The sequence below is a fragment of the Anneissia japonica genome, unplaced genomic scaffold, assembly GCF_011630105.1.
Source record: "Anneissia japonica isolate Jap-2015-1 unplaced genomic scaffold, ASM1163010v1 scaffold2326_len296723_cov167, whole genome shotgun sequence".
NCBI lineage: Eukaryota > Metazoa > Echinodermata > Crinoidea > Comatulida > Comatulidae > Anneissia > Anneissia japonica.
Genome location: NW_022697846.1, coordinates 1 through 11428, shown reverse-complemented (window position 1 = coordinate 11428; position 11428 = coordinate 1). Strand labels below are relative to the sequence as shown.

At 33.1% G+C, this 11428-nt stretch overlaps 1 protein-coding gene across 1 annotated transcript; it reads right to left on the bottom strand.

The window, feature by feature from the left end:
* Window positions 1-240: 240 nt before the first annotated feature.
* On the bottom strand, window positions 241-10481 carry LOC117102352 (UPF0705 protein C11orf49 homolog). Its single transcript, XM_033242614.1, has 6 exons — window positions 10421-10481; window positions 9005-9011; window positions 8680-8810; window positions 8228-8398; window positions 6101-6302; window positions 241-4991 (listed from the first exon to the last, which is right to left on the bottom strand). The coding sequence occupies exons 1-6, from the start codon at window positions 10479-10481 to the stop codon at window positions 4814-4816; spliced, it is 750 nt and encodes a 249-aa protein (XP_033098505.1). The 3' UTR covers window positions 241-4813.
* Window positions 10482-11428: the final 947 nt, after the last annotated feature.

The window sequence follows — 11428 nt, the reverse complement described above, 5'->3', positions numbered from 1 at the left end:
ATAAGAGACAGCTATTAGGGATTGGCAATCGAAATAATGTTATTTAGATAGGCAAATTATATTTTTTAAATTTTTGATATGACAACTTTGTCCTGGTATCGGACGACATGGAGGTCCAGGCCTGTCTGACAGGGAGAGGGTGGGGCAAATGTCCTCCCTGCTCGCCCACCACTGATTGCAGATTGCTGTCAAGTTACAGGTAAATAAAAGTGAAATAAATACATCTCAACTGAAAGTGAGTCAGAGTTTTAGTTTCAATAAAAGTGTTCTTTATTAATTAATAACATCAACAATAGCTATAATAATAATAATAATAATCTTGTTTGGAATAAGTTTAATAACCGAAAGTAAACAGTTAAGATAAATAATGGATGCAATTTGCAACAGTACACTGAAACTATTTGAACATTATATAAATTTTAGTCAGATCTTCCAATTTTTAATCACTACAATTAAAGAATTTTGGAGCAGTTCCTGTTCATTAACATGGATCTTCTATTTCCTTATAGAAAAATAACATTTGGCCCAAATCCAAATGTGCACTCAAGTCAAAGCAATTGTTAAAAGCAGACTTTAAAATGTCCCAGTATAAAAATGTCCTAGTTGCAAAACCTACCACAAAAACAGAATCACATTAATACAAATAATTAATAACATTAAAATTGTATGTCCTGAATGTCTTGTAAGCGAGTCGGAGGACTTGAGACCTCGGGAAGAGACTATCTTCCCGAAGCAGAAGATGTTGCCAACTTTTTAAGATTTACAACAGGATCATCAGTCATGCCACTGGAAAAAATTAAGGTGGCATTTCTCCCAAGTGCTCGCTTCCCGGTGGCAAGGACGTGTGGCAACTTGATTAAGTCACCTGCTATTTATTCATCTAATAATGAATTAAAACGGGAGTGGAGACCAAATCTCGGAAATCCGGAATCTTATTCAAATTCAAATCAATGTTTCAGACATAATGCCCAAAACATTATGGAAAGTAAAATTGGTTTAAATCTATTTTATCATATCTATACATCATGCTATGCTGTTATTTTCCACATTTTCAATATTAAAACAACAATTTTTAACAATATGGTGATGGTTTCTGCCTGAGAAATGCCGAAAAATCATAAACTTTGAAGGTTGACTTCTCAAATATTGTTATTGTATTGCAAATATTATTTATTTATTATTTTTTTTTAGTTGGAGAAAGAGGTGTGTTACCTGTGGCAACCTTAATCACTTTAAATGTTGACAAGGTCGTGCAAAGAATAATAATTATATCAAAGATGAAATACAAATCCTTCGATCTGTATTCTGGACTGAAGTACATCATGCTAGATATTTGTTTCAGGGTATCAAATTGCATTACTAAAGACCAATGGAGGCACATTGATGCAAAACAAAACCCAGCTGACTTAGCATCTAGAGGGGCTCCAGTCAACACATTTATTGGCAATATATTATGGTTAGAATGTCCAGAGTTTGTAAAGAAGCAAGAACATGCATGACCACAGTTAAAGATCGCTAACAAACCAGAATTTAAAGCCGATGTTTTGGCACCAATCAATACTACTATCAATGAAGGGGTTATTTCAATGATGTTTAAATTTTAACTTGGGAAATGGCTTCGAAAAACAGTAGCATGGGTTCTCCGCTGTAACGTTAAACTAAAGCATAAGACAAAATCATCTGGAAAGATGAATGTGTCCCAATCGAAGCAGTCTCATTGGAAGAAATAAAACAATCTGAAAATGTGACCTTCAAATACTTTACAGCATCAAACATTTAAAGAAGAATTTATGTACCATGAAAAGAGCCAAAAAACCCCCAAAAGAGCAGTAGCATTGTTAAACTATCATTCCATTATAAAGAATGGGGGATGACTTCAAAAGGCTCCTATTGATGAAACCAGTAAATATCAGATCCTCTTGCGAAATGTCAACATGTGGTTAAATTGCTCGCCAGATACTACCATGTTCATTCATTCATTCATGTTTTTATTAAAAAAATTTACATTGCAGTACAAAACTGAATTGAGTCAATTTACAATATTTATAAAATTAATCATTAAAAAAGCACATATAAAAATACATAAAATATACATCCACATACACAATGGTCACAAAATCATTAAGGGTTTTTGACATTAATTTATTTTAATTAAGAAAAAGGAGCAATATTGCGGTTTTAACATAATTATTTTTCTGAGAAAAACATAGTCGAAGTTCACAATATCATAATTGATTTGATCACACCAAGTCATTATTTATTAAAAAAGGTAATGTTGATTTTTTAAATCTTTCTGTACGACACTTATACTGCGATAGTTTGTTAGCGTTTCTTAGTTTTTTATTAGTTGCTTCTAAACAGGTTTTTGGAAGGATATCATCCATATTTCCACGGACTGTCCTCCCAAATTTCCGGACGAGATGTAATCAGCGGTCACAGAGTCTCTCCAGATAAAACTGCTCAAGGGCTACAGTATAAGAGAAGTACTGGCAGCTAAACATTCAGGGTCAATGCTACTCTTGCCACCCAACAGCATAATCACATTCTGTTGTGGTCGGGGAACGAAGGGTAACGGCTATTCAATACATGGAATATGTCTAATGAAGAGTTAAAAATATCACAGAATTGTGGACTAAGTTCCATGAATCACTCACACCATGTGAAAATTTTCGGATACACAGGCTTAAGTTTCAGAAGTTGAAACAGAAGAATTGATAACTACATAACATATAAAATAAATCCATTTACAGTATAAGATAACCAATTGGCAGTAAAATGGTATATCAAAAGAAATTGATTAGTTTTAGTGTTATAAATTCATTTTGCAGTTTGGATTTTTCCATTTAATATGTTATAAAGTGAAAATTAATATCACCATGCATTTGCTTGATTGAAGAAAGGAACCTCATCTATCATTTCAAATATACTTCCTTGTCTTAATGAGCAAATACGCCCTCTACGGCGAACAAGAAACTAGCTTCTAATTCACTATAACATTCTGCATATACATCTATTTGGTCGTCTTTTGGCAAGTATGTATAACCTTTAAAGATATAGGGCCCGTTTCTGCTGGGAAGAAAAAAAAAAAAAAAATTTTTTTTTTTCTTTTTTTAAAATATATCGCGGCAGACGAAAGGATAAACCACCTACTATTGATGGTGGGTGAAGAAGGCTTAAAACATTATGATTCGTGGGGACTAACAGAAGAGGAACAAATAGAACCGCAAACCGATTTTCGTGTTTCAACGATGTATCTCCAAAAATTAAAACAAGAAACGAATGAGTCAATTGACAATTAAATTTCATGCTGCGAAATGTGCATTTGCCAATGCAGAACGACCTCCAAAAGGAGTTACTAAAAATATTGAATATACCTTAGATGAGGCTATCACGCTTGCAAGAGGACATGAAGCTTCACTTTTGCATCACAAGCAACTTGATGACTTCAGTCAAATAACCCATCTGCAAAAATTAGCCACATGACCCAAAATAAGCATGATAAATGCAAGAAATGTGGGTGTATACACCCTCCCCGAGAATGCCCTGCATATGGCACAACGTGTTGAAAATGTGGAAAAAATGAACGACTGGGCAACAATGTGCAGATCAACTAACTATCCTAATCAACATGATCAGGACCATCACAGTCATAACAAAAAGCATTACAAAGCAAAACAAAGGCCTAAATTGAAAAGTCGGGAACTGGAAAATTGAAAAATAGGAGTGGAGTACATGCAGTAATATACGATTCTGATGATGATATTGATGTGTTAGAACAACATATGGAACAATTGTCATTCAACGTTGTACACATTAACAGTGCCACATCTACTGAGAAATTCACCAAACTGGATATACAGCTACCAGGTATACAAGACGTCAAAGCAGATTTGACAGTAAAAGTCGACACTGGGGCTGAGGGGAATACACTGCCTTGTTCTTGTCTTCTTCGAAGAGTAAAGAGTTTACAGAGGCACGTCTTCGGTTGTAAAATCAATTCCATAACTTTGAAATTAAAAATAAAATTGAAGATGGCTGCTCAGAAGAAGGAATTTGCGATCTCCTTAAGGACGAAGTTGAAGACTATCATCTTCCCATGATGCTTCAGCTAACACTAATGATCTGAGGTCTCCTATAATTATTGATATATTCATAAATGATGTGATGCCAATTTACTCTATGTGGAGTGGAATTTTGCTGAATCTGGTTAAGCATGCATTAAACTTGACAACTCAAACAGAAGAAAAATTAAGTCAATTAAGATCAATGTGATGAAAAATATGACATCGAAACGACCAGAATCATTTATTGCAACCCTGAAAGGAACTATATGAGGATGAATTCGAGAGGGATTATTTCCGAATCTTAGGAAATCATGACCTAAACGTGCCAGAAAGAGTGATGAACCATCAGTATCTTTAAGAACATTAGGAATATTATGGCTGAAAAGACGGCATTAAAGGCAATGTCAGTATCAATATAAAGAACAAAATTACATTGCATGACTAAACCATAGCCAACTTTATTTTCATACACTCCTGGCTCCTTTGGAATGATGAAGCTAGGGCTTTCCCCCTACCCTCAAGAGCCCATTATGCATTACACCACTGTACAAAACAGTTTGCCCATAGTGAGCACATAACATCAATACTGTATATCAAAAAATCACAAACTTTTATATATTGTGAAGAAATCTACATTATAGGCAAATATATCTAACAATATTATTTCTGTACACCTCTAAACATCCAAACTTTTGAAAAAAATAATTAACATTTCTTTGAACATATATACAGTGCATATTTATTTGAATCTACCGCTTGGCTTGATCAACGTCGAAGGCGGAATCATCCGTAATGTTAGCACGTGCTGGCAAGATAGATATTTCATTATTGACTTGCTGTGACTTAGCGAGGGCCATCAGAAATCCATAGAACGATACACGCATTGATCCAGCTAATATTTCATCTAAGCATGCATCTGAGGGATGACTAAAAAAACAAAAGAACAAATCATATATAAATTAATCAATTAAGAAAGAATGTGAGGAATTTATAAAAGAACAATTAATCTATCAATCAATCAATCAAAAATACTAAAATACATTCATGTGATTAATCTTAATTGTGACCAGGTCTCATAAAACCAGCCGTTTGTAGGAAAAATTCATAATTGAGGTTTTGGTATTTTAAAATTCTGCGTAAATACAAAAAAACAGTGTTTGTTCATTTGATGGAAATTGGTTGAATATTCGCAAAGTTATGAATATTTATTTCATTGCATATCAACTATGTAGGTTTAGAGAAAACTGCTTCCAAAGCCTTGAAAATCAATAATTATTATTAAGATTTGTATTTTAAAAATAATTTTAATATACTTTTCAGTTAGATTTAGCAATCAATATTTTGTAGAAACGTTCTTCAATATATCATCTTTATAAAATGCATAAACTTGAAAATGCTCAAAATTCTGATTATCGAACGTTTTGAGTGTTTTTGCGAAATTAGAAATTGCGACAAATGGCAGGTTTTGCCAGAGCCGGTCATAATTCATAATGCAGAAGAGTGAGGATGGAATAGAAGACCAAATCAACCAATCGATCAGACAACTGATAAATGCATAATACAGTAATTAACATTAAACAATAATGCAAGAGAGGGATAAATTCATACCATATATAAATAAATTTAAACACATTTACTCAAATACAAACACACTCCCATTCAAATTCATAATCAGAATACATTAAAAAAGTAAGTGAATATAATGAATTAATAAATTACCACGATAGAGCACAGTTTTCCTACTTAAGCCTGGTTTAATTAAAATCGCCACACTGTCACTACCGTGTTTTCAATGCAATCGCTGTACAGCATAGCAGCCCCCGACGCAATTTGGAAGGTTCCCTGATTCAACCAACTAATCAGCATCATCGAAAGCTGTGGACAATCGCCTGTAGCATTTGCATGGAAACCAAGCTTTACTCTAAGGTAACAAACATTGTGTATGTGGGAAAAAAATTGGTGAACAACATTCTTTTATCGACTCTATACCAAAAAGAACATGCAGATATTTAAATAAAGAGAAATTAGTAATATACCTGAACTTGAAAGAACGACAGGTGTGCTTGAGGGCGTCTAAGAAGCTCTTTGAGTCAATACCATCGGAGTGCGCCTCAACAACCACTGACTTCTTCTGTTGCCTTGGAGAGGAACTTCCACTTGGTACCACTACTGCTTCTCTTGGGCTCATAGTGGAGTTCAAAAGGCGTTTATAAACACTTGAACATTCAATCAGAAATTCTATAAAAAATCAGAGTAGGAAAACATAAATAAATCAGTGGCTTATCTCGATGTCTTAACCCTCTAGATACCGTCATCGACTGTAGTCGAAATTGACCTCAAACCAAGAATTCCCATTTTCGACTGCAATCGAAATTTAGTGACTAAAAAATAGGTGGTTTTCAAATCGCTCCTGTTTTTATTTTAGCTCCAATACATCAGAAATTTTGAACACGCATGCGTGAAGCTTTTGTCTTTCGAAATCTGTGAAGAACTCACATGCGCTTATATAAACATTTTTAGAAATATCAATTTGAAATCGTTATTAATTTCAAAAATTTTTTGAAATGGCCGCATAAGATGTGTACACAGCTGAGCAATCGATTGACCTGATTTTTTATTCAGACAGCGATAAAGGTGATTTTTTAGATGTGCGAGACTTAGACGTGCCTGTTAGCGATGATGATGGTGGGGCTTCAAGCAGTTCTGACGGCGGAGATGTTCTTGATGAAGATGAGCCTAGGCCTAGAAATGTGAGGGTAGTCGACTCTTTTGAATGGAAAGATCTCGCTTATAATGGATGGTTGGGTAAATAAATTATATAACTGTGTAGAATAGGAATGTTTCATATTTGTTTTCATTTTTTTTTTTTGCTATAATTTATTTTTTTTTTTCGGTTTTTGCTGACGATTTATATGTAGCATTTTTCTGTCATTTCTATTATATTATATATATATATATTATATTATATTATATTATGAAAAAAAAATTCCCAAAAATATAAATTATACATCAAATGAAAGCTTTTTCTATAAGCTTTCTTTGTTTTTAGAAACATTTTTCTGTAATTTACAGAAAGTTCCCAAAAATCCACTAGAACGACGTATACTCAAAAAACGCAAAAAACCTTGTTACACTGCAAAAGAATCCGGTATTCAAGGGTTTGCACTACAAAAGAATCTGGTATCCAGAGGGTTAAAATGGGGAATAGGCGAAGGTCATGTGGGCCTGATAATTAAGGGAGAGACGCTAGGTTGCGAAATAAGGTGATAAAAGTTGATTTTTTTAACTACTTAAGCGTATAAATGGGGAAGCTTGTTGGGGGTTGGGGGGTTGTTCTTCTGTGCACCCTCTAGATATGCCACTGTGTAAAAATTGATATGCTCTTTATTTTTACTCCAAATTTCACATGGTTATTCATCCTGCAAAACTGAAAAAATTTCACAAGGTTATCCATCCTGCAAAACTAAATGCTCCTATAGCCACCAAGTCTGTTTATCATCATGCTTGGAACGTGGAGAGCGTGAAAAGCATTGAGCTTTTAATCGTGAGGTCGTGGGTTCATGGCCTAAACTTGTTACACTTTATCTGCGCTGTAATGTAATGTAGTTCGATTTATGAAGCTCTATACTGGGGTCTCAAAGAGCTTATGGTGTGGACTAGCTTGCACACTAACTTTCTTCTTTCTCCCCTAAGGGTCTCTTCATGAGCTACCCGGTAAACTAGTATTAGCTACTCGCGTCCACAAACTCTCTTCACCAAGAGAATAAATGAGTACCTGGTAGGAGGTGAATGATTTGGAATGAAATTGGTCGTACAGTTGAACTTGCCTAAGTCAAATCCAAAATGCCATTGAAATATTGTTCAACTTTAGACAAAATTTGACTTACAGATTGTTGATTAATGGAAAACACAACAATTTGGCATGTAAGATCGACTTAAAAATTATTTTTAAAATTATAAAAGTTTAACTGTACTCAATTATGCACTCAACTAGGAATACTCCACAGGGAGCGGAGGGGTTTGCAAGTTGTGTATGGTTGATTCTGTATCCAATGACCAGGGAAATAAATGTGCCTTGAACCCTTCTTCGGAAATGGATGTGTCCGCTATACAAATCGTATAAGAAAAGACATAAGAATTAATGTGAATAAAATACAGCTTACCACAATAATAAAATTGAATTTGGAATGCAAAGAGGAAATCTGCGAAAGACATGAGCGAGTTCATTTCATCTTCCATGAATATGATGTGAGCAGTCCTCTGTACAACATCCAAAGGAAAATCTGGACACAATAAACACAGCAGTGAATGATACTCCTGTACATTCAACAAGTCTGGAAAAACACACAAATAACTTTATATGATAGACTGTCAATAAATATACTGATTTTACCTACTTTAGCATCATTTGTGGAGGGGGGGGGGGCAACTTGGTGGGCAAGTATTTTGGAGGGGGGAGTATTTGCACACCCCATAAATATGCCACCGATTCCTTGTTAAACATACAGATAGAGGTTACATTTACTAATTAAAATATTGTGACTTTTTCAGGGGTTTTGTATATGTGAAATATATAGGTTAAAAATATGCTAGAAATTTTTTTGAAAATACCTACCTCCACTTTTTCCAATGTATTTGTAACACTTCCAGAAAGTACATATAAACGATGCTCTATTATGCGATGTTTTTTGAATAAAATCAAACTCACGATAAAGTGTATGAGTTCCAAATTGAACACTCTGAAAACTAAAGAATTAAACAATATTGCAGATCAATTGTAATTATAAACTATACAGTAATACTGTACAGCATTACTTTTAATTTTAAGAATAGAAATATTTTTAAAGGAAGACAAATATATATATTGACATCAGTATGTTAGGCGAAACCTTCATTCCTGGTTTAGTTTTGGTCTGGTTATGGTTTTTTTTTTGGTTTACCTTCTACCTGCCAATAATGATTTTGAATAAAAATAAAATTTTATTTTTGGCCAATTAGCACACCTACTGCTATGAAAGAAATGGAAAATATCAGAAAAAAAAAAAAAAAAAAAAAAAAAAATTAATTTTATTATGCCCGCTGCTGCCTTGAAATCTCAAAAAATTTGATGCCCAATTATATAAATTTAAAGCATTTAACCATCCTATTACTACACTGTTTACATTCACTGATAAAATGTTATGATTATTTCTGTCTGTCTGACAAAATTATTTGCTAAATATTATTTTTTTCCACTCCCCTCTGACGATTGCGAAACTTAGTAACTTAGAAACTTAACTTGTAATTAGGAAGAAATATACTATCTTATTTTTGGAGATTTCAAAGCAACAGCGGGCATAATAAACATAAAGAAAAAAATTTACTCTAAAACTTGACAAAGTATAAAAAAAAGTCTGAATTAGATACTTTTATCAAGTTTATTATGAATTTAATTGAAGGATCAGTAAGCCAAATAGTGTAATCAAATTTTATGAAGTTTTGCTGTACTAAAACAAGCAAGTGCAGTGTACTGTCCAATTTTTGGGAGGAAACAAGATGAAAGATCACACACAGCACTCAATGTTCCTGTTTCTGTAGCCTTATGCTACAGCTCGTCTTTAATACTAAGAGTTCCGTGATAATGATTAACTGTAATATAAAATTACAGTAATTTACAATGAATTATGAATAGAGCATTATCTATAAATTATAAGTCTTATAAAATCACCATAAAACAGTATAGTTATGAGTTACTTAATGATGTAAAGCAATAATATGCATTGGTTACATTATGATGACTATATGTAGATTTAACAGGATTCCAATCTATTATTCTAAATAAACCACAAATCATTTGAAATGGCCTATAAATACGTTATGATAATGCTTTAAAAAATAGTGCTTTAAATGCCCCTAAACTGAAATCCATCAGTTTAGCATAAAACAATTAGATCTCAAACTGGTATTATATGTTTGCTATACTTTAATACCTTTAACAATTAAAGCTATGTCAAGTAAATAATAAAATTGTAGCTGTGCAAACTACTGGGCTACATCACATACCTATATAGGTCAACAAAGCATAAAGCATTCTAAAATGCTAGCAACAGGTACCTCAATTTATGAGATGGTCCCTGGATCTATCTCATCTTGTTACCTACTTAGTGTAGCATTAGCAAGGTAACATCTCCCTGGTATTTGGTTTAGGATGAGAACAAATCTAAAGTTGGCTAAATTTCAATTAAGATACAATATATCGGAAGAAAACAAAACTCACCAAATTCTATATGCTCTCCCTAATCATATGATATCAGTAAAATCTTGAATCTTTCTTATTCTTACTAATAGTCACACCTCTCATCAGCTATAAAAATTACAGTCCTGCTTCTCAACTTCTCTAGTTGTCTTTGACCTTGTTTTAACCATGGATACCTCCATGTTTTAACATTATCTTAACTTGACAAACAGGTTGCCACATTGTACTAAATTGTAAGCCCAATTTTAACCCAAATAAGCCCTGGTGACAACCTCCTTGGTGTTACCATAGGTAACATTTTATTTTCTGTTTTTAACAACTTGCAAAGCATCTATGCTTTTTGGACGAAACATTGTTTACGGGCTATAAAACCATTTGTTGAATTATTGGAATACAGTTATTAATCTATTAGTTAAAAACTCCAGTTGCAGCACCTCCAATTAAAGACCACTTTTCTGTGGTCCTAAATTAAGATAATGTATTTTATCATTATTATTCTAATTAGAATAATAATTAGAATAATAATAATAATTAATAAATATAACCTTATAATAAATACCTTTATATGTATATAAATAATTTAATTAATTAAAATTAAGTGTTATAGGTGATAATTAATTGGTGCTGGTGGGTAGTCGAATATTTTTTTGGGTTGTGCAATTTCAGGTGTTTTCCTTTTGTTTGTGACTTTTAATGGTGTTTGCTGTTTTGTAAAGTATCTTAACTGTCGCTTACTTTGGGTAATGTGAATTTGTGATTTTGTTCGCAAATCTTAAACTATTTCTACTGTACAATTCAGGTTCGGCTGCTTTTGAAAAGTTTGACGTGACATTTCAAAAGTGTACCATGGTTTTAAAGTGTGCAGTGAATTTTGAAAGTGTGTCGTGGTTTTTAAAAGTGTGCGGTGAATTTTGAAAGTATGCCGTGACTTTTTAAAGTATGCCGTGTGGTTTCGAAATTTGTTGCCATGAATTTCGAAAATGTGGCCGTGACACTTTGAAAGTTGTTGCCGTGACAGTTATGGGCCACCATAGTTTTGATATTTTTTTTTGTGAAATAAAGATACCGTATATATATATATATATATATATATATATATAAAAACGGTTGAATGTGTTGCAAATATTAT